At 38.9% G+C, this 25,944-nt stretch overlaps 1 protein-coding gene across 1 annotated transcript in view; it reads right to left on the bottom strand.

Annotated features, from left to right (window-relative positions):
* Positions 1-25,944, bottom strand: part of LOC124362342 (tyrosine-protein kinase Dnt) — a 110,704-nt gene that overhangs the window by 25,488 nt on the left and 59,272 nt on the right. The window contains exon 2 of the mRNA XM_046816768.1: positions 3,096-3,223. Coding sequence (XP_046672724.1) covers positions 3,096-3,223 — 128 coding nt within the window. The remainder of the gene's footprint in view (positions 1-3,095; positions 3,224-25,944) is intronic.

Below are 25,944 nucleotides of genomic sequence, written 5' to 3'. Positions count from 1 at the left end.
AACATAGCGTCCACCCTTTCACAATCCCCTCTCCTTAACCATGAAATAATGAATACTACAACGATAGAAACGTTATTTTAAATGCGCCTCTACTGTTTATCACTAGGACGATCGACAAGGTCTTTAAAATCTTTTCAATATATCCGAGCAAGGAGATAGTCGACTCAACCGGAACATTCACTATACCGTGGTCGGAATGAAATCTCCTGAAAACGTGTGAGCAAGGAGACAGCCAACTCTACCCAACATTCACGAGGTTCTGTAGAAGCGTTATTACTTCTTTTTAGAAGATTCTACTATATCCGAACTTGCACAACATGTGTACAAACAGTTTAGTGCTACACGTTTTTCTTGACTGTAGAACAACAAGTTTAAAGGACATCATTCAGCTATAATGCTACAAGTACCTGCCTGAACAAGTTATACTAATTCCGGACCACCGTAAAGTGAGATTGAAGCAGAAGTTTATCATCTTTGGCTCCATTATAGATAGAAAGAAAACCCCGAAACAAACTATGGTTCATATATTGACAGTAAACTGTTACAGATAACAAGTATGTACAGGATGTTACTGCATTTGTCAACAACATCTGAGGTTAACGGAAACCCTGAAACAAACGACACTAAGTTTAAGTTATGTACGTTTGGCGGGGTTAGTCCTAAAGCGGAGAAATACTGAGAAAAGAGTTTGAAAGTAGTCAGGGGCACCTCCTAGTTACCGAGTATAAACAGTAGATATGGCCGAAATTAATTTTCCAAGAAAGGTGTAAAATATTAAAAAAATAACATACTTTCATTTTAAGCACAATAAACAATACAAAAAGATGTACAGTAGCAATCCGTCTAATTTGCTGTTTGTAGTTATTACTTTTGTACAAACTGTATTAAAAATGTAAGGAAGGTAAAAACACGAATTAACGGATAGCAGGAGCCGGCTCGAGGAAAGTTGGGTCTGCGGGCAAATTGCTTCCTGCCGCAACCGCTCTTGGGTCTCTCTCTCTACCCTTCAAAATTGGGCGAAAATTGCGTCAACTTCCTTCGCTAAAAATGTTAAGAGTACTCATTGCGTCTGGCTTTCATTCCATAGATATTTGTTTACATTGAACAATTTGGCTTTTACATTTACGTTACGTCATTTCTTTCTCAGTTGCCCAAGGGTGCTCCGAAAAAATATGTCCTCCAGTTTAAATCTTTTCAACTTTTCAACTTAGTAGAATTAGAAATTACACATCTTAATGTTTGAGAGCCCAATTAAATATTTTTATTTAAAAAGCTAATAATAATAGTGTCGTACTAAAATTATGTTAACTTCAAAGTAAACACGTTTATTAAAGTATCTTAAAGCAAATATTAGATTTGAGAAAATCGAACATTCTTCAAAATATCGAGAATGAGGTTATTGACGTATGTTTAAGGTGTAGAATGAGAGACTGGTGAACATACTGTAAAGAAACAAAAACCCAAATGTGAAATCGGTTAATCAATATTTTGAAAGAATAAATAATCATCTAAATAATCAAGCAATCGGCCCAATTCAGTATTCTTTTTAACCCTTATTATGTTTCTTAAAGTTTGATAACAAGGCGATGCCTGGTCAAATATAAAATGTAAAATGTCCGAAAGTAATGATCATGCTAAAAAAATTATAAAAGATTTTATTCTGAGTTTAACCACAAACAATTGTTCTCTTCATTTTTTCGTTTTAAAATTAATGTAATATTCAAGATTGATCATACTTGACCATGTAAGAAGTACATGGCTCGAATAATGCTGATTTTCTAATTGTTAATACTTGGAAAATAAAGAACATACAGAGAGCAAATATTCTACGAGATAAATGAAAGTTAACTACGGGTTCTTAGCTATGTACTGTAATTACAGTTATAATTTCTAGTAAATATTCGCTCTGTTTACGTTAGAGCCAATTAAACTGATATTATCGTTTACTTTATGAGCAGTAGCCTACCCTATCTGTGAGATAACTCTCCACAATAATTCTTGGGAAAATAAAGCTTGATAAAAAGTTGGCGGAAGATTTAATCAAGGCGGATAAGATTTCTCCACACTCGTAACTCTCCCGCTGCTGATGACACCCCAACTTTGTCTCTCCCACCATTTAGGGACAGATTTTAATGCCCGCAAAGAGTTTTATGTACATTTTGTATTATTCTAGACTTTACAGAATATCCTCTTCATATAATTTGTATGGCCAAATGTGACTATAAAGAGTATGGTAATTTGCTACTATCAGTTTCGGACAAGAAGGCCTCTCATGAACAGATGGATGTATTGGCTCTGCCAGTTTAGGTTTAATATCTATATACTGAAGATCCACAGCGAAGGGGAAATTCACATTGTGTTAATGATACGGTGTAATCAAAATCACAACATTTTGCTTTAATATATTTTAAACTTGGAAAATAACATAAAGTTTGAAAATAGATCTATTGCATAATTTAATTGGTCACTTTAGTTTAAGGTTACTAATTGTATTTTATATCTATTGCTAAATACTTGAACGGTTGAACAGAAATTACCTACTTAATCATTGTTTTTGTTCAGAGAAGGATGGAATGAAACTATATTGAGTTTTGCCCCATATGAACGATGTTAAATATCCAACAATTTTAAGCTCCTTATTTTTGGTTGCAGGATTAAGAGAGGTATGTTATTTTAAAGATGTGAATAATACAAGTGCTGTTTATTTTTCAATATTAAGTGTGTGACTTTTTGAGTACTAATACGATAAATTGTTTGTTTTTTTGTTTGGAAAGATCGAACAATACAAAATCGTTTGGATACGATTAATTATGTTTTTTGAGACCTGATTTTACGACCACAAAATAATAAGGACGTAAAATTGTAACATTGTTCTTATTAGACAAAACTCAACATAGTTTCAACGCAACCTTCTCTAACTAAAATAATTATTAACTACTATCTGTTTAAATATTATTGAAACAATATGAGACTAAATTCAAGATGGCTGCAAGAAGAACAGGCTCTAATAGATGTATTTGTATTATCCATATTGTTTGACAATTCTGCCAACTCTGTAGAGAGAATATCGTGTGGAGAGTGCCACGGTTACTCACAGGTCGGCCAGCCAAGCTCTGCCAGGTGAAGTGAAGACCGCTGAGATGGGCGGGCACGGGTACCACGAAGTTGAGGGCGTATTCGTTGATCACGCCGTCACGCACGTAGAACAGTTCCGCTTGCAGGCCTGCCAACAGAGACGATTTTTAGTTCTAAATATCAATACTAAGTTTATTACGTTCTCAAAGAGAATCAAGGAAGCACAACACCATAATGACTGTTTGTAGACTGTGATTGCAGGCTGTCGAGAGATGACTGAGTTCCTATGGTTAGTTATTTTTAACTAACTACGCATATTTTATAACTACTAAAATCAAGGTATTTGGGTAGTCAGTGACAAAGTGTGTTATGTTATTCTACAAATGGTACATCTAATATATTGTTTTCTACTTCTTTACTACTTTCTCGGACGCTGTTTTGATGGCTATAATATTATGAGGAGAAAAAGAAAAAGAGTGGAGGGAAAGATAATAAAACTGGTAATAGGAAAGGAGAGGGAAAGAAAGGAGAGCGGGATTTAGACTTGCATGTCTCTTGATTTATTTGAGACAGTTCTGTGGTGTTGTGTTGTAAGAAAGTTCCCCCATTAAAAAGCAATAAAACGACATTCAAACGTCCTTGACATTATTGTGAACTTTCAAACACTTAAGTAAGACAGTTTTACGTCGCGTCGTTGAAATAAGAACCAATGAATTTTAGAGTAGTTATTTAATAAGATGAAAAAATTCTTAATTTAACAAACTAATAATTTGTGGAAACATCAACCAACAATATTGGTTAAAAATATGAAAAGTACTACCGTTGAAATTATACATATGATAGTATCAATATGTACAACGTAGGAGTACCTCACACTACTTGTCGTGCACTAGGCTTCGTTGAAGATGATTGCAAATTACAGTTCTATAGCTCATCTCATTAGGCTAAAGGTGTTACTGTGTCGCTTAACTGTACTTAAATTGTAATTTATTTATTCAGCGATTTTCAATTTGCTATCGTGTAACAAGCAATGTAACAATGTTAACTAACACTCAGCCGAATATCACGGAGTGACATTCGTCTCTCAAAACTCGATATTGCTTATATAGCTTGTAGGTCACTTCGTTCTCTAAATAATAAGCCAACCCCTCGAATAATAGGCTTCGCTAACGCTCAGCCAAAAAGTCTGGACAGAAATTAACCGAACGGCATTTCATGTTTAGTCAGGATAATTGATCGCCTTGACACAATCCATATTTCAAATCGATATAGATTATTTGGGCAGCCATAGATTAACATCATCTAGGAATTCAATTAAATGTATCGTACGGGAAATGAGGACAATCTATGCAACTCATTTACGATAAGAGCGACGCTTGTTTATTCAGCGGCATGCAATTTTTAAACTGGAGAGAGTTTTAATCGGCAACGCAAAGTTTAAAATGGCAGGAGTGTAATGTGCTCGAGTTAAGCGAGCTTTCACAACGATAATAAAGCTCTGTCTCGAGTTCGTCTCGTCTGGAAATGTACAGGAGTTAAAGTTTAAGTTGTAAGAGCGCCGTAATGGGCCCTGATTGAGGTCGAAACTTCATAAAGTGGTTTGAAGCTCTTCATGGCGAACTTTCTAATTAAGTTCTGCACTTATCTTGCGTCGACGGGAAACCTGACAAATTTAATACGCCATTTTCTCCGATTGACTTCGCCTTTCATCAGTTGGCAGGATTGCTTCATATTAGTTACAAAGAAAGGACACAGCAGAGACATTCTCCTAACCTCCTGTGACCTGTTCCTCATTAGAAATAGAGATAAAAAACACTATGCTTGGTGAAACAAAAAAAGTTACTGAAAAAATAAAGAATCTAAATTGTACACAATCAGCAGTAGTATTACCTAATTATGGTTGGGAATACCTCTATTTGTATCCCAGTAGTTAGTTGCCTTTCCTTGCTCACTTTACTTCAAGTTCATATTTTAACTAGAAATTTAAAATATAACACTAAAAATCCTCCTTTACTTTAAAATTTTTTACATTGCGCGATACATTTTAGCTTATACAAATTTGGTACATCACAATCAATTAACGGTAATTTCGTATAGCTTGGTGAATGCAGAACAATACTTTACGAACTTCTTCAATCCTAAAATTCGAGCACAATTATCTCTAGTTTAATGACTACGCCGTTAGCAACTAATCACAGTTCTAACTAATGGTATCGTATCGTACTGTACTACACTTCCATAGGTTCCGGTGGCCAGGAACAATTGACAATGAGCCTGGCGCGATAATTACGACCTCCAACTCTGGATGTAGCCCACTGCGGGCTATCTATCCAGAGCGCCTACAGAAAGGTGGTTATTACGGACAATTATCCCTGGGCAGCGCCAGATCCTTATTTCTCTGCACGAATTGTTACTCAACACCTGGGATCGCTCCACTTTCTTCCTCAGTCGGTCTCACTCCTATTATTCTATGTTTTATGGCGGCCCCAGCCTCGGTCTACTATCCTACACCGTCCGCATCAAACAATTGCAAAGTGGTTATCTTTATGCGAGTTGTTGACGAGTTTCCTGTGGAAGCTTTCTGAACGATTCCCATGCTGGAAGAGCTACCACTAACAACTGTACAAGTCCTCGCAATCGAGTAAGATTCAGTTTCCACGTTCCAGTGTCTTAAGGAAGAAATTTATGAATTTCAATCCCACCTAACTCAATGAGATCCATCCTCTCGTTGTATTTGGGACTTCAAAGTGTAATTCGAAGAATGCGAGGTGTTACATTCTAAATTTGCTTTAAAGTGTTGTGTATCTGCATTTAACATGCGATTCGGTCAGTAATTAATCTAAAAAGCGACTTTAATTATTGAATTGACTTTTTCTTTCAAAAGAAAACGTCGCGTTTAAAATTATTATAATTGCTTAAAACCATGTGCAATCAATTAGTGCTACCTAGAAGATACGTCTTCCTTCATACCGCTGAAAAGAGTCACACTAGGTATCTTTTGGATAGAAATGAGTACTGCAATTAATACTAAATGAACTGTAGCGGACAAAATGTCTTATGTCCTGTTCTTCAATATATGCAGAAGTTTGAAACTAGTAGTAAAAGTTTTAAGTTGACATGTATTTGGTTGTACTAGTATAAAATAAATTAATAATTAGTTTGTAGTTATAATAGCAAGTAGCTTTCTGCTATTCGTTGCACAATAATATTCCTGAGATATGACGCATAATAAAATCTTGTGAGTTAAATTTATAACGTTAATTTATCTAATGTGGCATAGAGAATTTTTTGCGAGTTCGTGTCTTCCTTTCTGTAGGTGAGAATATTGTACTCGTTGTGAAAACGTTCGTGATAGATGAAAAGTCTCAAAGATGTGACGTGCTATCTTTACCATTCGCTCCAAAACCAACCACTCACCTTCAATTCATCTTCAGGAAACAGCACTTTAGTGTAGAACAGGAGCTAACCGGACCGCTCCGGATCATTACGCAGGTGTTCTATGAGAGAGACTCGCGAGCGCTATCTAGGGACCGGCGCGGTGGTAGGAGGCAGCCTGTATCAGATAGCGGCTGTCCAGGCTTCTGCTGGCTGGCAGGACAATACAGAACCGGCCACATGTCGCTATAAATACGGGAGGTGTCTGTTTAATTGGTATGCCGCTATGTAAGTCGCAGGGGCAGCGAGCGGCTAGGCGGCTACTGTATGCAAAGTCGCTGTTTGCTGGTCGGGTCCTTAACCGCCAGGCGACTGTCTTCCAGCTACAGCCTCGACCCTGACCGTTCGTTCATTCATGGCCGACAATCACAGGAAGTGGGCTGAGGAACTTCACCATCAGAGTCGAAACGGCCTCAATTCCGATAAGGGGTAATTATATTTGCAACCAGTGGAAACCATGAAAACATTACAAGATACTAATGCGGAAGAGAAAGGCTTTACCTTCGAGAGCATTTGAAACATTTCAGAAAAAAAGCAAAGAAAGATCTAAACACTATATGATTTGGGGCTTAAACATTGAGATGTGACTGAATAACAGTTTATACAATGCAAGTTTAGAGGAAAAAAAGGTACTCTATTACTGGAAAACTTACAGATGATAGTAATTATATTTAAAATTAACTCCTAAAAATGCACACTAAGAAAAGACATGTTACAGTCAATGCAAAATTACTGAAGCAATTTCTGAAGAATTACAAAAAGTGGTATAATCCCAAATCCACAACTCAACCGAAATCATTATGAAAATCCCTAAACCCGAACTGAAAAATGGAAGACGCCAAAGAGATTTGTTGATTAGAGGCACAGAAAGGAGGAAGCCCACTTAGCATTCCTTAAGACTGAACTCGATATTTGCTAATCCCTTGATTGCTCGACAGCCGCTACGTTTGATCTCCGCGGACAAACAAGCTCATCTTGATGTCATGGCAGCCTCAGAGGCATCACACATCAGAGTGTATACATTGCTCCTTCTGTGGGGAGATTGCTGGGTCAATAAAGGCTTTCATACCTCATTGAACCAGACGCTTCTGATCAATAGTAACCGAGCCATACGTGTGTGTGCGGCAGCTGAGTCTTATTTCACTCGTGTCTTGTGTATCCATTAAACCCCTAACAAACAAAGAAAGTTGAGTATTCAATTACGCGATTTCTATATCCTGTATATTCTATATACGCGTATTACAACACAAAATTGAATAAAAATTGAAATCGGTTTTGGTCAGAGTGGCAAGTAAATTGTATGTGTTCGCCACAATTTTCAAGACCGTTAAAGTAAAACTTTGCTACAAAACTTGGGTTTTTGTGTAATTACGTTCTCTTCGCTTTAATTGTTCTCTTTAGACAGCAAATGGAATGGGTAAAATGTGTGTCCAAAATTTCATTTTCCTCAACTTGTTATCTCTCAAAATCTTATTCTTATCTCAATATTGAAAAAGTGCAGGTTTCATAAAAAAAACGCAAAGCACGAATGCTGAAAAATACAGTCTGCTATATATCTATCTTTAGAACTAGTCAACAAAAACAATCCGACCCACAAAGGAACGTCTAGCGCAAGTACGGCATTTGTTTCAGTTCAAAAAAGCGCTAAAATAAAGGACTTGGAGAAGCCCAATGCCAGGAAGTAGGTCAAAAGCGAGTGAAGAGTCGAGATAATGGAAGGACGACAGAAACAGACAGACACGGAGGGTGAGGGGGAGCTTTGAGTGAAGCGAAGAGTTACAAAGCAACCGCAAGTGCATTGTTGTAATGGGGTGGGGGTGGATGGAGTTGGAGTTGTCCCTGATAAAACTTGTAATGCTGAATACTAAAGGTAAATGTTGGAGAGCGGTTGAGCTCTTTGTGCAGACTATATATACCACCTCCACCTACAACTTGTGTAAACTGTTCATTCATACTTGAATATTCATCTCATGAAGCAGATATTTACATCAAAGTCTTGTAAAGGCCATCTTTACACCAAAGAGGAACATTCGCCGAGGGCACTAAGCCGAGTTCACGTAATTACTCTACTGATAATAAAAGAATAAAATTTATTTAACATTCCCATCCTTTGTGCATTTAATATTCACAGCATGTGGCATTCCGCTCCAGTTACAGTCATAACAATCCATTGTATCTTCCTCGTATGAATACAGAAACAGTGCAATATTTAAAGGTGCCATCTCAATCCGTTCAGACGTTATAGCGTGACCCGGGAGACCAATATAGAGACGACTTTTCCCGACTACCAACCAGGAAGACTTCGCTTGCGCTCGACCAACAATATGTACTATGATATCATATACATACAGTGTTACATTGTATATACTGTAAAACACTCTTTTTCCGCATCTAAAAGTTCGCGTTAAAGGTATTTTGTTTACATCAAATGTTGTATTCTTGGATTAAAGTTTAATAGTAAGGATGTATAATAATTTGTCAGGATAACAGGATTTCTGACATGTGTTACAATAACTACAACGTTTCGATGGCTGTAAGCTCGGTACTTCTTCAGGTATAATAACTTAAATTTTACAGTAACTTCAAGACACAAGATTAAGCTAGCTCAACATTGAAAAAATTAATCAATGTGCAGGGAAACGACAATAAAACAAATTTTATTTTAAACAATTAAGTCGAAATCCGTCAGAAAAGCACATCGTGCATGTACCAGAGATGGCAATAAACTGGAGTGAAATCCCCGTTATCTTTTACAATAATACAGTTGTAACTAGTTATTTAAAAACATAAATACAGATTTTGAAACACGTGTGTTCATATTGGTAAGTAAGAATTGTAATATCCGGACATCTGCAGTAAACATTATGTATGAGTTCCTTTCACGACTAGTGTGTAATGGAGGAAGTTACGTAACCGATATAGACAAGATGGTTAACAGTCTTGTGAGCTTCACAAAACTGTTCTGTGAATGTCTACAGTTTCATTTAACGTTAGAATGTACGTATAGAACAGTCACCAAGAAGTAAATAAAAAAAATATTGAAGTATGTCACAACTATTATTAATAATAAGTTAATGGTGCATTTGTTACTTACTAAGGGAAGACTAGTAACTACTTATTCGACGACTTTAACGATTCTTTGATGAACCATTTATTAAACGTTGACGACTTGGCCGAAAATATATACACCAAGTGAATTTCACTTGCATTTCCTTGATTATATTATGTACAGTTTTTTATAAGAAATTATTTATCAACGAAAGATAGATCTCTACTAAAGTAAGGTGTTCTTGGAACTGCTTACTGCTACAAAATCGAAGCCCCTTAACTTCACTCCATATTCAACTTATTATTGCGATTTAAAACGGATTTCCAGGAGAACTCCGTCAAATTTAGAAAATAATCACTTCATCGACGAAAGAATTGTAAAAAATTAGAATAAATAAAACTTTGGAAAGGGTACTACTGACAGCACAGCAAGATTAGATCTGACATCCAAGCAGGGACAAGAGGCGATTTCCAGTGTTTATTTTGGATCACAGGAGCACAATCTGGGGAGCCGAGATTTGCATAAACGTGAGGTCGAGGCGGTCCTCTTGTGCATGGGACATAGCTGCAACTCGGTAGATGGTATGCAGGCGGTGGAGGCATCTTACGCATTGTGCTACAGCTTCTGCATGGTGTAAACAATTACATCATTTGATACTTTTACTTTGATCACACTAAAACTACCAGAAGTGAGATGTCGTATTTTCAGTGGATTTCTGGATATAACCGGCACAGACTCGATTTTACAACAGCTGTAAAGATAATGCACACTTATCTCAATGTGTTTGCAAAGAACTGCACCCACTTACTAACACGATGAACATCACATGTTTAAATTAAATATGTTATGCTAATGCATTTAATAATAGTTAGGCTATAATAGTTTAATTATTATAGCCTAAAGAATTATTTCTGCTATACTAAATTAAAAAGAATAGTCCATAATTTATTTTCATTCGCAAACTAAATGATAATTATTGTTAAATTATTATCGGTAGGGAACAATAAAGACCAGGACCTTAACAAATTAGTATTGGGCATTTGAATAAAGAAAATGTTTGAGAAAAAACTTATTTGTGAAGTAAGTCGATAGTGTATCATCATCGTACAGTTTTAAGGAGTAAACTTTTTTTAATCTCTTAAGCAAACGAATCGAGAGCAACACTTTTCCATGTGACCGCTATTTGATGCAGATATTGTGAACTAGAAGAGCATCACAGATCAAGACGGACTGGAGGGAAAGTCGGTCGGCCTTCTCCCTCCAACCTCCCTCCCCGCTAAATCATCCCCGGTCGGCAAATTGATTTTACATGCCCAATAACAAACATGACACGAGCGGTTCCGCAGGGAACGGCAGTTGAAAGCCTGGCTTTTAAACGGTGACGGACCTTTTAGCCTCAACAAGTCGCTACAATAAGGTCTGAAAGCTCCGGTTTTGTTTGGGTCTTGTCGATAAACGTGCTGTGACCTCCTCCCAGTCTGTTCGTTCCCTTCAGTGGATTACTTTTGTCACAACTCATAACAGCCTTCGTTTTCAGTGTTGATATTTTATCAGACATTCCGCTATCTCCGCTAGATTTTGCAAAAGGATAATCTGATAATTTTTAGCCCCTTTATGAGTTGAATGCTGTGTAGGCCTATATCATTGCAATTCATCTGTACTCTTAGTTAGTTATCTGTAAGAATTCAATTACTTTAAAGAAATATTATTGAACTTTTTAAATGTCAATATATTAGTCTATTATTTCCTAAATAAATATGTACTATCATTATTAAAAAAAACACAATAAAACCTTTAAAATTAGTTTTTCTCTGTACTGTAAATGTACAAACCGATTGTTTACCGAAAGATGTCCTATAACCAAATAATTGTTGAACGTATGTCGAGAACGAGGACATCCTATAAATAGGCGACAAAAAGAATGATGGGCATGACTGATATTCACAAAATGAATTCTCCTTAATTCACCCAATTCTCTAACGGTCTATAGGGATCCATACATATATGGAAGTAGTTCTTGAAGCTCTGGTACTGATCATGTCGAGATAATTAAAAGTAGACGAGAACTCTGGGATCTAAAGCGTCCAAGACTTCGTGGCCAGAGATCGGGCACAACCAATTATCATGGTCATTAATCACCGTTCATCGTTAAAAATAAATAATAAATAAATAAATAAATAAATAAATAATACCGTTTGAATAGTTTGATGCACAAAGAACGCTTCTGCGTTTAATGACAGTTAGTCAGCTGGAATATTTCTGGCCAGCGCTTTCTCCATAGTCGCCAACACGCGAGTTTATCGCCAGTTTATGCATTCAGAAGTCACACCGACGCGGTGACGGAGACAATAACTCACCTGAGGCAGTGAAAGAGCAGTTTGTTTACATCGCAACGTTACATCGAGCCATGGTGCATGATTAATACGGTAGGAGTGTGGCAACGACCGGGCAGACAGCGTGGCAGTGCAATAACTCACGCCTCTGCACGGCCTCTTGGATGACAATGACGCGTTTAATGATGATAGACACGACCATCACGCGGTGTGGTGTACGCTGTACGGTGTACGGTGTGCGGAGGGTGCGGCTCAGCTCGGGCTATAAATAAAACATTGTTTCCCATCCCAGCTCTTCCTCTCACCCATAACGTACGTCCAGCTGGGCCGTCGTGAGTGAATGTGTGTTTTCTTTCCCTTTTTGTTTGTCGTTCTGCCGTATCTCATGGGGTGACACAGCACGACGCGGAGACACGACCCGGGAATATGCGAGTGTTTTGTCATCCGCTGGAGACGGCACTCACGACAGGAGATGGCGCCGACCTCGGGTAATATTGAGCTGAAGAGGATATTCCGTTGAGAATTTGCGTTTGTACTACTTCCCAGCACCTATTATAAAGGAAACATTTAAGGCAAAGGTCTAGTATAGTCTCGGTATAGGCTAAGAAGAACCAGTGAAATAAAAGTAACCATCAAGACAAAAGCCTCCTAATCCATCTTCCTTTGACTGACAAGGTAGGTTGAGGTAGGCTATGTTCTTTACTGTTCTAGGGGTTGCTAAATATATCCGTGCATCTAGCTGAAATAAAAAAAAACATTATCTTTTTTTGCTCTAACAATTACCACGTAACGGGAAGTTCTTAACTAGTTTTCTAAGCTCAGTTTTATTTATGTCCTGCAAATATTAGCACAAACCCGATTTCACTGAAGTGCAATCTAAAATCAAAGTTTAAATAAATGCAACCTAATATAAGGCATTAAGAGGAAAACACAAAAACATTTAAGGAAATTGGAATTAACAGACCAATTAACCACTTAGAAGACTTTTACAGTAATCTAATAATGCTTTCAAGACGTTCTGAATGTTTTGACAGCAGACTAATCCTGGCCAAACAGAGCTGTCCATTAGGTGTGAACCGAAGATGACAAGTATAGCTGTCTCGACCGGTATATCCGGCCCGGGAATGCGCCTATCGGCCCATTTATCGCTGGCTCGCGAGGTCCTGGAGGAACCAGTGTCCAATTATTGGGCGGACACGTTTATCGGGACATCGCGACCTCACCCTCTCAGTCCCACTACCCACCACCTTCGAGCAGCCCGAGACTGACCGCGGTCGGGACTGATTGATGACGGTCAGGACCCTGACAGTCGCCTAAATATTCCTAGAACCCCTGCCTTGTCTGCCTAAAGTCAAGAATTCACGATGCCCGTGCAGCTGCCAAGTTATGACCGACGCCCCGCTGTTACGACCTGACTCCGGAACCCTCGCAGCGAGCGGTCACTCTGTCCTAGCATTCTTGGAACGATAACACGGTCCTTTTTCTTCGTCGTAGAAATCTTTTAACTCCAATCTCCTGACGTTTGTCACATCCTGACGTTACCTTTGCACAGATCAAAAAGACAAACGTGCACCTCTTTGTTCCAGTTTCTTAGTTTGGAGGTAGATCCAGTAGTACAGCTACACTTAAAAAACAAATACTAAGACAAATCTAAGAACCACGGTTAGTACCAGAATCAATCCGAATTCCAAAAGAGGTAGTACTACGACAACCGTAGCCTATAATACATTATCATAATTAAAGAGACAATACAATCAATGCTGGGTACAATAATTGTTTGGAACAGTACCGTCTCTATCGCCATAATTGAGGGGCGTAGGAAACGTTGCGGCTCTCAGGTAAGAAAACTGATAAAATACAGAGATTGTACAAATAAAGAAAGCTTTATCGTAGAGTAAGATTGATAATCGACAATTTATTTTGCAATACAACATTGTGCTCAGTGCAAAGAAACCCTGGTGAAATCGAAAGCAACTACAAAAAATTTAAAGCAGCAAAACAAACCACAGAGACTAAACACGGGTTTACTGCAAATGAAAACCCTCGCGGGCGAAATGGACTGGAAATGAACGCGAGTCGATCAACGAGCTGGTTATTCCGTCACACGACGAGATTGTTTAGTCTGGGAGTCATGTACAGTCAATAAATCGAGTGATGGAGTGTGAACTGGTGGCGAAATGAGGACCGGTCGGTCGCTTGGTGAGGCCGGTCATGCGCTCATTGTTTAGGCTGGCATATAGTCCCACATCGCAGTGCAGTCAAAACACGGTTAGCGGAGGAGGTCTTGGCATCGGGCAGCGGGAGCAAATCATCGTGGCAGCAAACATTCAATCATGATTGGGCTGACACACAGTTGGCTCGGGGCCGGCTGGTGGATCGATGTTGATCTACTGCCAGCCAGACGTGACTTGTGATTCTGCCAGTGCAGCAAACTATGGTGTCACTCAGCAATAGAGGGTGATCAAATTTGGGATCAAACTACATCGGGTGCATTACACTGATAAGGAGATAAAGACTGATCAGTGATCATGTATAGTAGAGCTGTCAACTTTGGAGACTGCACTACTTGGCAACAACGCAGTCATGTTAATCAGACCAATTATCCTTCAACTCTACCCAATCATATTATCTACGACATTCTTACATCATTTAATGGTCGTCCACTCTCTGCAAACCTGGGTGCGCCTCTGTGATTTTGTTACGTTGCAATTCCGTATTCCATCAACTGCTGTTTAAACTCATGCTAGGCTTAAACTAGCTTTTAACGACATCAAGGACATTACTAAGAGAGAAAGAGACACACACAATGCTTAAATGATCCAAGCATCGAATGTTCAGCAAAGGTAAACTGAGTAAATCAAGATCATCAAGAGTAAATCAAACCTATGCTCCTACTTTTCTTACAGTATGAACGGAAGCTATCGCAAACAGAGAATGGGACTAAGAGAATATGAAAGCCATAGGAATACATCTGAGCAAGTACTCAAGTTCACATATTACGTGGAATGGGTGGTGATGTATGTAACATCACACAGTTCCATGCAAGCTATTCATGGAAATTTTTAATTTCTTGAATTCTAATCGCGGATATCCGAAGCGGCCAAAGAGACGATACGCAAAGTTAGAAGAAGAACGTTGCATTCTTAAACTTATTCAAAGTGTGCCAAAGAATGGTGCATGACGGAAAGAAATTGCTGCTACCTTAAAAACCTGTGATATAGAACTAAACGTGTTCCTCTCTAAATTTCCCGTTCAATATTGATGTTCATCAATTAATTCCGTCCATTGTGGATATAAACAAAATAATCCAGAATCATTACAAACATAGTTTATGTTATAGGAACTATTTGGACCGTCTAATTAAAAAAAAGAATTGCTATACAAAGGTGTAAAACCTTTAACATTACCTACGTCAAAATGACATCCAGTACTTGCTCTATACTTTCTTCGAATTTTCACTCTCCAAATGAATAAAAATCGTGGCAAAACGATAACAGACGTACGGAAATTATCGCAATTCATTATTGCTAAGCCTGGGGGCTGGTAAAGCCGATTATATGGGACAAAGAGGGAACTGAATTCGAAATGGGGCGATGACACTGGCTGTGCTGCTGCTGAAAAGGCCGGAACCTATACAATGCTACATGGCCGTGGTCTTTCAGTTCGGCAGGGAGAAAGGCATTGATATCGTCTAAATGTCAACTTATAAAATGTTAACGTTTTCTTTTACACCTGCTCCGTGCAGAACAGGACTGTCGAGGTAGAGTTTCTTTATGTCAATAGAAGTGTGTTATTGCATTCACGCCACCACTGAGCAATTTGCCACCTATTTTAAACGAACTTCTTTTCGTTTTTATTCGTGATCAATCGTCTAAATAAGTCCAAGGAAAATCAAAATAGAAAATTAGAATGGTACAAATATATAAGATTAATAATAAAATTCGTACGCATTAGCATTCGATTCAGTTAGCCCACAAGTGGATTTTCAGATAAAACGATTATACAAATTAACAGAGGTTGAGAATAAAGCAGCAGTACCTGAGTCCTGCTGTTTACACGCGATCACACGTAGTACTAATCTTGTAGTGAAGTTTAGCAGTGCAATATTGTGTGTTTTAAATACATTTTTTTCCAACTGTTTTGTACAAAATAATTTTACTATAGTTTGTTGTTTAGCTTATCGTAGATGTGAAGATTGCAATAATATGGATTTTCCCTTTCAATATCTTACAAATGAATGCTTCGCTCTATTGTATAGGATCGAAAGACAATTTCGATTTTCAAAATCGACCGCCAGCAGTGCTAATTTTGGTGAATGGCGAAATGGGAGGGTAAAAAAGAGACAAAAATATGAAACGATAATGTTTTCTCTCAGAGCATATTTCCCTTAGCATGATACACTGCAGTTACATAAATAACACTTTCAGTGTAACCGTCATACAACTAGATAAAGCGTCAAAGTCGCCAATTAGTCGGACATTATATGGTTATTTTACGCTGTTTAAAATTTAATTTATGTGTCTGATGGTTGGTCTAAGTTAAAATAAGAAAAATAAAAACATTGTGTACTTATACAGTACAAAGTGGTCCACGCCTCCTAGACTTCCTTGTCAAGAAGTCCTAGAATTGTATTAAAACAGTTCATACATCTAGCATTCCCTAAATAAATACATTAATTACATATTAAGTAGGCGTCGTGGTCATTGATCGATCTAATGACTACTTGATCGAAGATTAGGCACCGATATAGCTGAGGCTGCATTACTTTCCCTAAGTCCGGCTATAAAAATGTCGATACAATTTTAATTTAAGACAGTTATGTGTATGTTTATAATAAAACAGATCAGCTCAAATTGTGAAAGTTTCAAAGTCTTTTCGAAAATCTGGACTCCTAAAACCCACAGAATAAAGCGACCTATTGCTGCTGACACGTGAAAGCGAGAACGTTGACAGAACCCCAGAGGCTGTAACCTGCGAATCACCGTGGCCTGATTTCACGTGAAGTGCCAAACCAATCTGGAGGAGAGATCGCCCATCAACGCCTTTGGAGTGGAGATTGCTACGTCGCAAATAGGAACGAGATTGGATTTCACCAAATGAGATTTCCGAGGATTTGGATAAAGCTGCAGAAGGAGCGGGAGAAGTGTCTAGATTAATAAATAAGTAAGAGGGGCAGTAATGAATCATTTATTGACCTGAGCCCTTTGACTGTCGCCCTAGCCACTTACCCTTTGACGTGGACCTGCACTACTGTTAGACTCCCTTACTGGCCGAGACGAAGGGCGCTTTAATCAGTATTAATTCCTACTAAGAACAAGCAAGCCTTGCAGATTACATTACCACTATCAGAGCGTCATTTATTTTCTGGAGAAATGATTGACCTTGAACGAGACTAATATCAGAAGGCTTATATTTAGATGAAATGTAATTTTAGATCTAAACATGAAATATTGTGTTCGCCGTAGTCATGAACAATACAATATAATACTTTATTGATCGAACATAGTAACAACTTATCGTTTAAAAATACTATTTCTTAAAATAGTATTAACGTACAAACAACTATTAAATTTACGAAAGACTGAACAATAGTTAAAAAACTAGTTGTGAAATTCTGTATTTGTATTGCATTGGTGAGAATATTGAGGAAATATTATTGAAAACATAAATGGAAATAATTTTAACAAAAATGAGGTTAAATGTAAAATTTTCTCTCAGCGAAAATATTCTCTACAACTTTCTTTTCGTCTGAGGTTGCAGATAGTCCAAAGCGCCCTTTTTTGAAGCAACCAGTTGGAATAAAATGGCATATGCTTTTTATCAAAGGTACATCACAATTCTTTCATATTTGAAAAACAATTAAAACATAAACCGGTAAATTCTCTTTTTATTTGGACTTTTCTTGTGATTAAAAATCATGACTTGTTACGGTAATGTGCAATAGAATAATTTAACAGAAATCCACAACTGGCGAAGAGCAGAACCAACCCTTACCTGGCGATGAATCACTCATCGGTAAAATCCGCTTGACTGACAAGAGTCGGTACTGCGAGCGACAGCAAGCAAGCGTCTACAGCTGCATTTCCGAGCGATTACCTGCTTACATGGTGTACTGTCATCGCCCTACTCGTCGAGAGCTGCTCTTCTCTAGCGTTTACACAGTAACATGATTTAGACACACCGGTGTTCACTCGATCGTCTACGTAAATCAGGAACGACTTCTCGAGTGTGTCTGATTATAGACCGACAAACTGGATACACACATTTACTACATATAACCGTGGCCCCTGTTCACACGTATTATAATTGCGACAGTTTGGGACGATAAGTGGGTGATGCGGACGGCACTAAATTATCAACAGGTGAACAACAAACAAAGGCCACCACCTGCCGGCCTGCCCCGCTGTCAAACATTAGGGTGTGATATTTAATCACTGCCCTGGCTGTTAGTTACAGAAAGGGGTGTTTTGGGTTTGTTATTTCCAGCTGTTTTCAAAATAACCCGTTCCAAGTAATGCTTCATATGAGAAATAGACAAACTAACCAGAAGCCAACCAAAACAGACAACCCTGGACGTTGACAGAAAATTGTCAAAAAGGATTACTTATTTACCTAAAGATATACGAGAACACCATTAGTATAAACTACAATATATCTCGAAAACATTCCAATCCAAATCGTTTTTTAAAGAATTTCACCACATTTGCAAGACTAGAAACGAATCCATCTCGGCTGGCGGACCTCGGTGACACGCTCCGGAAAATTTAGTACCAGCGGTATATTTACATATCGCACAAACTGCGTCATAAATTGTCAGTGACAACGGCGGGACCGGTTAATTGGACGTCGCATTGATCAAATTTGTGATCAAAATAAACATAAACGGGTGAATAACGAGCCGGACCGACAACGACATCGAAAGCGGACAACGACGACGTGGGTTTATGAGTGATGGTGTTGTGACCGGGGAGCCCCACTGCGCTAACAAGAGGTGTGGGACAATCTCCGATCGTAAGCGTGTACCTCCCGCTCGGAGGCAGTAAAGGCAAAATAAATAGTGCGGCGACACTGGCAGCAGCCGGAGATAATAATTTGGAACCGGTTTGAATAATAGTGGTCGGCAGTGGGAGATAAATCACCGGTAACAGACCTAACAATGTTTGACAATTTATCAGAGGCGATCATAATCTTGCCAAGATGGCGGCGGCGGGCGCAGGTGCAGATGTAGGCTTTGTCGCTAGTCCGATTTTCACGGATTTTTACACTGCCTTGTGAGGACTTCATTTAACGTGAGACCCGGTCTATTCCGTTCGAGTAGGGTTTCAAAAATTCCATGAAATTGACATATGAAGACTCCGAATCGTAAGAGGCATCTGAAAATCAACAGTGTACTCGTACAATTAAAAACTCATTTGAAGCACTCCCACTTGTTATTGGAAGACGAAGAGCCAACACATCGTCCTCTATAAAGTAGTAAGTGCGAGGGAGAGAGAGAGAGGTAGATACAACGAAGAGAGAGAACAGCGAGGATACCGTAATTAATACTAACCACTCTTTCCTGCAATTATCACTTCACAATAGTTCTTACTTCTTGTTAGCTGCACTAACTGCTCAATTTACATACTTTAACAGTTTACAGTTTGATGCACTCCATTAAAATTTGCATCGATTTCGCTGCAACTGTCGCCTCCGATGATCTACATTTCCGTAACAAGATGTTGATGTTTGTCAAAATTGCAATTTCGTTGAATAGTTTTCTGTTTGAGTCAAGGTTAAAAGCGAGATCTGAGAGAGGGTCGCTTTATAAATTATTACAACCCAAAACACTCAGTGTAAAACTATTAAAAACAGCCTTATGCTTCTGGAAAAGAATAATAAAAAAATCTCGGTTAAAAGGGTTAGGCGGGAGATAACGAAGGATGAAAGAGCCATCCGTCAGGGAGTTTGCTGAAGATACTAACTAGCTGGCGTGGATTAGCAGCAGCGGCGGGCTGCTATATAATTACCGGGATGAGTTCTCTGATGGAGCCGTCGACCTCTACTCAACAGTCAACAGGCACTTTCGTTGTTTGCCTCAATCATCGCGAGATTGTACGTTTGGCGTGGAAGTTGTCACGTCTCCAGAGCCAGGAGCACGACACTGGCAACAGTGTCTCCTCCTAATGTGTTAGGGATTTAGAAAACTCAAATGCTTATTCATTTAATAGTTTTCCTAGCACATTCCAATATGTTTGTTGACACGAAAGAGATTTTATGCAAATACGACGTATGAACCGTATACCATGACTACTTGTTAAATACCAACCATAATAGACAACACGATTCTTCTGTAACGTAAATAAATTAAGATTCCCATAAATAAAACCTATGGCCATGAGAAATGTAGGCTAATGGTCAATCTACACCATTAATACATACACACAACCTCAAGGATTTTCATAACACGATGGAAGGATAATTGTATTGCATTTGCATAAATTGGCTACAGACCACAGTTTATATACAGATATGAGCATACAACATTGAAATTAAGACTCAAAAATGTGATCAAACATCTACCGATATTCAGGATAAAATTCAAAGTATGTGACTACATTATTTACCAAAAATTCAACATCAGAACCTCTATTATGAGGAACAGACAGTTGCCGCATTGAGGCGTTGGCTAATGGTTATTTGTTATTAGGGCAAAGATCAGACGCCCCAGCAGGAGACCTCACCTTGAAGCATTGTCCGCCGCATTCAATGGTCTGGACACTCGATTGACTTGGTGCCGGCTGAGAATAAATAGACTACAGCCATTCTTATCATAGAATCTGGGAGTATCTAAATATTTATATAAATACTTGGTGGCATTGAAACATTTGTCTTAAATATGTTCAAATCCAAATCCAACATTGGTGCATTTTCCAATTGATCAAACATGCAACTACCGATGTTCAGGATAAAATTTAAAGTTTGTGGTTACATTAGTTGCAAGAAGTCAACATCAGAGCCTTTTTAATGAGGAACAGACAGTTGCAGCACTGAGGCGTTGGCTAATAGCTATTTATTATTAGGGCAAAGATCAGACACAACAGCAGGAGACCTCACCTTGAAGCATTGTCCGCCGCATTCAATGGTCTGGACCCTCGATTGACTTGACACTGGCTGAGAATACACTGTAGCCATTCTACTCATAGAATCTGGGAGTATCTGAAGATTTATATAAATACTGGATGGCATTGAAACATTTGTCTTAAATAGGTTCGTAACCAAATTCAACATTGGCGCATTTTCCAAACTACTCCAAATTGGCGCATGGACTAATTATCGCTTATTACAATATTTGACTTTACTGGGAAGTTTTATTTTAATTAACACCATATCTGCACAAAGAATAGATAAACTGGACTCTTTTAGGACGATTTACACAAGTGCTACTAAGCAAGACAGCTTTTCGCTAACACTTAAATATGAAACTTTGCACAAAACCCGACTCGCATGGATTACGGATGTGGATTCGAGTATAAAGTGAATTATAACAAGACAGGTGGTTTTGCACATCACAGACTGCAGTTTTTCCGAAAGGTCAAATTTCTTTTACTTGGAATCTCTAGCTGAATCATGTCGACTTTAAAATTGTGAGGGAATGAAGAGGAAATAAAATACGTCTGGGTAAGACTATCACCCAAGCACGGCGCCAACTGCCTCACGACCGGCAAGCAGCACTTGTGAGGAGCTGTTGCTACAAACCCGGTGACTCATAAAGTAGGGAAACGACAACGACACCCTGCTGACCGTAGAGGCGCAGCTGCCGGGATATTTATAGTGGCTGCAGCACACTGTCCGCCATAAACCGCAGAGGCCCATATCCTGCACTGTGCGCGGCCTTATCCTACACGTACATCTCGTGTGCAGGCAATGATCGTAGACGACCGGTGTGCTGTGACAGGAAACGTTGGGCGCGAGAGAAAGGGTCTAGGAAGGAGTAAAAGAAAAGGAAAATATCAACTACTCTAAAGATATCGAGTCTATCTTTTATGTAGTATTGATTGCTAATATTATGAACAAACGAACAAAAATGAGAAATTTGCAATACAAATTAACAAGTTGTATGAAAATGTGGTCTTAAATTTTGGTGGAAGAATTCGATGAATCACTTGAATTTGTAAACACAATGTTTTATTAACTTAAAACACATTACAGGTTCTTGCTGACAAAAACGATACAACTATATACTTAGAAAGATCTCGAGTTTGGATCAGATGGCGATCTCGAGAAAACATAAAATCTAAAATAATAATACAGACATCTTGCTTGCATCGGTCTCCAACTGCTTTCCTCTCCGGAGGAAATTGACCTCTGCTTGATCGCGAGGCGATCTCTTCTAACGACCGGCGAGGCTGCCGCTCGGACCCCGCTAATGTGGGTTTACAATTGCCGTCGGATTGCGGACCAGGTCGAGACAATCTCGCGGTGGTTGTACAGCGCAAGCCTCGTATCAAGCCGGCGTCAGTCGCACTTCAAGGCAATCAAAAGCTAGTCAGCGGTCTCGGCTCGGCTCACCGCAACGATTATAACAGTACAGGGCCTGTAACAAGACCTTGATGAACTCCGGAGAGTTCTGTCAATCCTTTGTGATAAGCCGCGCCGTTTACGAATCCGCTTCCCGTTTGTTTATTTCGTCTCCACGCACGTTACCGTCGCCATGAGTCTCCAACTCTCTCGAGGCAGAATCCTTGTTATCGAGCAATTTAGTCCCTCGGATTGTTGGAGCATTCCAACAAAATGGAATTCATAAAATACCTTTCCACGCATCGGTAAGATTCGTTGTTTATCCTGTCGGAAAAATGCCTTTTCATACCTTTAAGAACCCACGTCCGTACGTTTAGGCGATTAATACTTTTAGGACAGAGGTCAAATGAAAAGAGAAATCAATGCTATAGAAATACATATCTATCATCGTTATGAAAATAATCATCTTTAACTTGAGTTGCACCATCTACATATGGAATTGTGTGTAAGACCGAAATCCACAAATAACGAAAGTGGCAAAGCAATTTACAGGTGAGAAGGAAGGTGTGGGGGAAATAAACTGTGTCAGATTTAGCAACATCAAAGCGAGATTATCTAAACAAAATGGCGCGCGAAATCGAGTTCAAATTGACTGAGCCACTGCCAACATCGTGTTTATTTAGATTATTTTGGTCGGTTTATACATTTAGATAAACAGAACACGACGGGCTGACTGCTGGGGATTGCACATACAATTCGTAATCTTACCGTTTAAATTTGCTAGCACAGTTTAAAAGCTCAAATGCGTTGCAAGAGAGAAAACAAACGCAATCTACTCTGTCCGGAATGGAATAAAGTAAACAGTTTAGCAAAAAAGTAAATTAAGGAACCTCGTTAGCTGAAAACAAAACGAATTTCACGTCCTAACGCACAAACACTGAAATCAGATTAACTTTTCCAACGACAACAACTTACTGGGACGCTCTAGCAAGTCCAAACTTTCTAAATGCTTATTGACCATTGACGCTAAACCGTTATATTTGTACTTTGAGGATTATTATTAACGTTTAATTCATTAAAATGTATTTTAGAATTAAAATGAAGTACACGAGATGGAGAGATGCTCAGAATCCTAAAGAGGTTTTAGGCAAGCCTAACTATATCCACGACGTGATTGCCACTAATCCAACTTTTCTGATTATGGTATTCTACAAGTAGTTCCAAACTGGGAGAGTTGAAATTGATTTTAAAATAATAAACATCTCAACACCCGGCGAATAACAAGATTGGTAGTCGTTAGTGTCAAATTTCGGTACATCTGTAGTCTTAAGTGCAATCTTGTTAAGAAATCAGCGGGTCTCTATTAATGAGTGACTAATAGATTGGACTTTTACAGGACATAATGATGGATATATGTTTAATTGGGTTCTCAACTATGCAAGTATTGGTATGATTATATTGATTAACTGATAGTATCCACCCTGTTCATTTTTGGTTTTATCATCAGACTTCAAGATAAAGACCTCAATGAGTCATGTTAGTTCCGAATTTAGTTACGCACTTTGCATTGAAATCAATAATGTTTGAATAGATAATACGAAAATATATTTTTGTACACGGAGAAACCATATCAGAAACAGGAATGAGAACAGTTGGGCCTTCAACGTGGAACGTAGCACCTACGCTCGACTGCCGCTAGTGTCACTTATGACACTAGTTCCTGGTACGTCCACACTCCAGACAAACACGGGAGACTGAGTGGAGGCGGAGGTGCTAACCGCAAGTCCAGGAGGAGGACTCCCTCGCGACAACGTGTGAACCAGCGCCCCTGGACCCCAGACCACCGTTGCCTTGTCACCAGACAAACAAACAGCTCTAACGAGCCAACTTCCTCCGTCAGCCCAGTGTCAACTAATTACCGTGCGGTTGTCTCCGATACAAGAAGCATGTTACAACGGCAATTTTAGTGTAAACACAACAAGAACTGGACAGACACCTGTCTTCAGGTTGACTTGGAAAATTGTATACTGTAGTAGAGTGATTCTGATATTTTGGAAACTTAAAACTTCTGAGGCAAATAGCACTTTTATAGCATAAGTTTAAATAATTGTTCGTTTAAATAAAACAACTAATTGTTATGGACAATGTCACCTTCCACTCAGGATTTTTAAAATTGCTGATTCTGTGTTAGCCAATGTGTTACAAAAGATTCAGACTGTCAAAATAAACTAGCAGCAAACAAGTATTTACTTTCCTGGTACTCAATCGGTACATTCAGGACGAAAACATAGCATAAACAACTTTCAATTAGTATCTTTAAAATTAAGAACTGAATTTCATGTCCCATCCAGTACCCTAGGAATGTTCTTGGGACGCAAAAAGATTCAACAGTTTAGAATCTCCAACAGCGCACCAAAGGTCACCGCAAGTCCAAGCTTGGTGTGGGACCTGCATCACATTTAATTAAGCCCGGGTCGGACCAACAAGACAATAAATAAAGTTAATGAGCGTGGCACTGCGCGGCGGGTGTCCGGGCGCCAAATGACTAACGAACGCGCTACCTGGTGGTCGACACTGGAAACTGTCTGTGTCACTGTGTAAACTATGAACACTTGAGTCCTGCCAGGACGGTCCGGATGATGACTTGTCACGCATCTGCGAGCGACTGAGAACAAACTTAACAGACCACCCAAGAGCTCATCCGGGTCGATACTTTACTGAATAAGAGCAAACGTCCGAAAAAAATCCTGTACAATCCTTAAAAAAAAAACTTCATAGAACTGTAGAAGAACGTTACCTAAACATTACAACATCCACAGACAAGAACATTGTTCGAATTTTGTACATTAGGAAATACCAATGCGAGGATATCCAAAGAAAGTACGAGGAGATTATTGACATTCATTAGACTTGGTTAATTGACACTGCATTCTTTTTCTCTAGAACGCAGACAATTTCTAATTTTTTATCTCGAATATTAAACCAGTTAGTAACATTATTAATTAAATTCTTTCCGTTGGAATCTACAGGAAAATAGTGCAATTAAAACACTGTTAGCGTTGTAACCATTTGTTTAATTATCTATCATATAAATTTATATAAAAAATTGTGAAACTTTTTCATCTTTCCACGAATTTTAACGTCACGTATTCTGCCTGCATCTCCAAAATAAACGTTTAGTAAAACCTAGAGAAAATTGGAAAGATATTTCGTAATGTTTGCGTTCAGCTTTATGTAATGGTCTTTATACATTAGTTCATACTATGCTATATTTCAACACCAATTACAATGAGTGCAATAACTTCCAGACGTTGCGAGACAAATGAGCGTGACCACGTCCTGGACTCTCGGCATGGATATCACATTACCCCGCAGTGTCCCCAGCTTTACGATCGGTCGTGGTAGCGGTGGCGATGCTGGCCGTAAACCCTTGAGCCGGGGAGAGTCAGGTCAGGCCCGGCCAGACAACACATGGCGGACGACTACACCTGTAACACGAGACTGTCTGGGCTGCGGTTTCCCTATAAAATATCCCAACACGAGGCGGGACGCCGG

Source organism: Homalodisca vitripennis, chromosome 5 (assembly GCF_021130785.1).
Source record: "Homalodisca vitripennis isolate AUS2020 chromosome 5, UT_GWSS_2.1, whole genome shotgun sequence".
Lineage (NCBI taxonomy): Eukaryota > Metazoa > Arthropoda > Insecta > Hemiptera > Cicadellidae > Homalodisca > Homalodisca vitripennis.
Note: the sequence above shows the minus strand (reverse complement) of the source record. Positions and strands in the feature narration are given on the sequence as shown.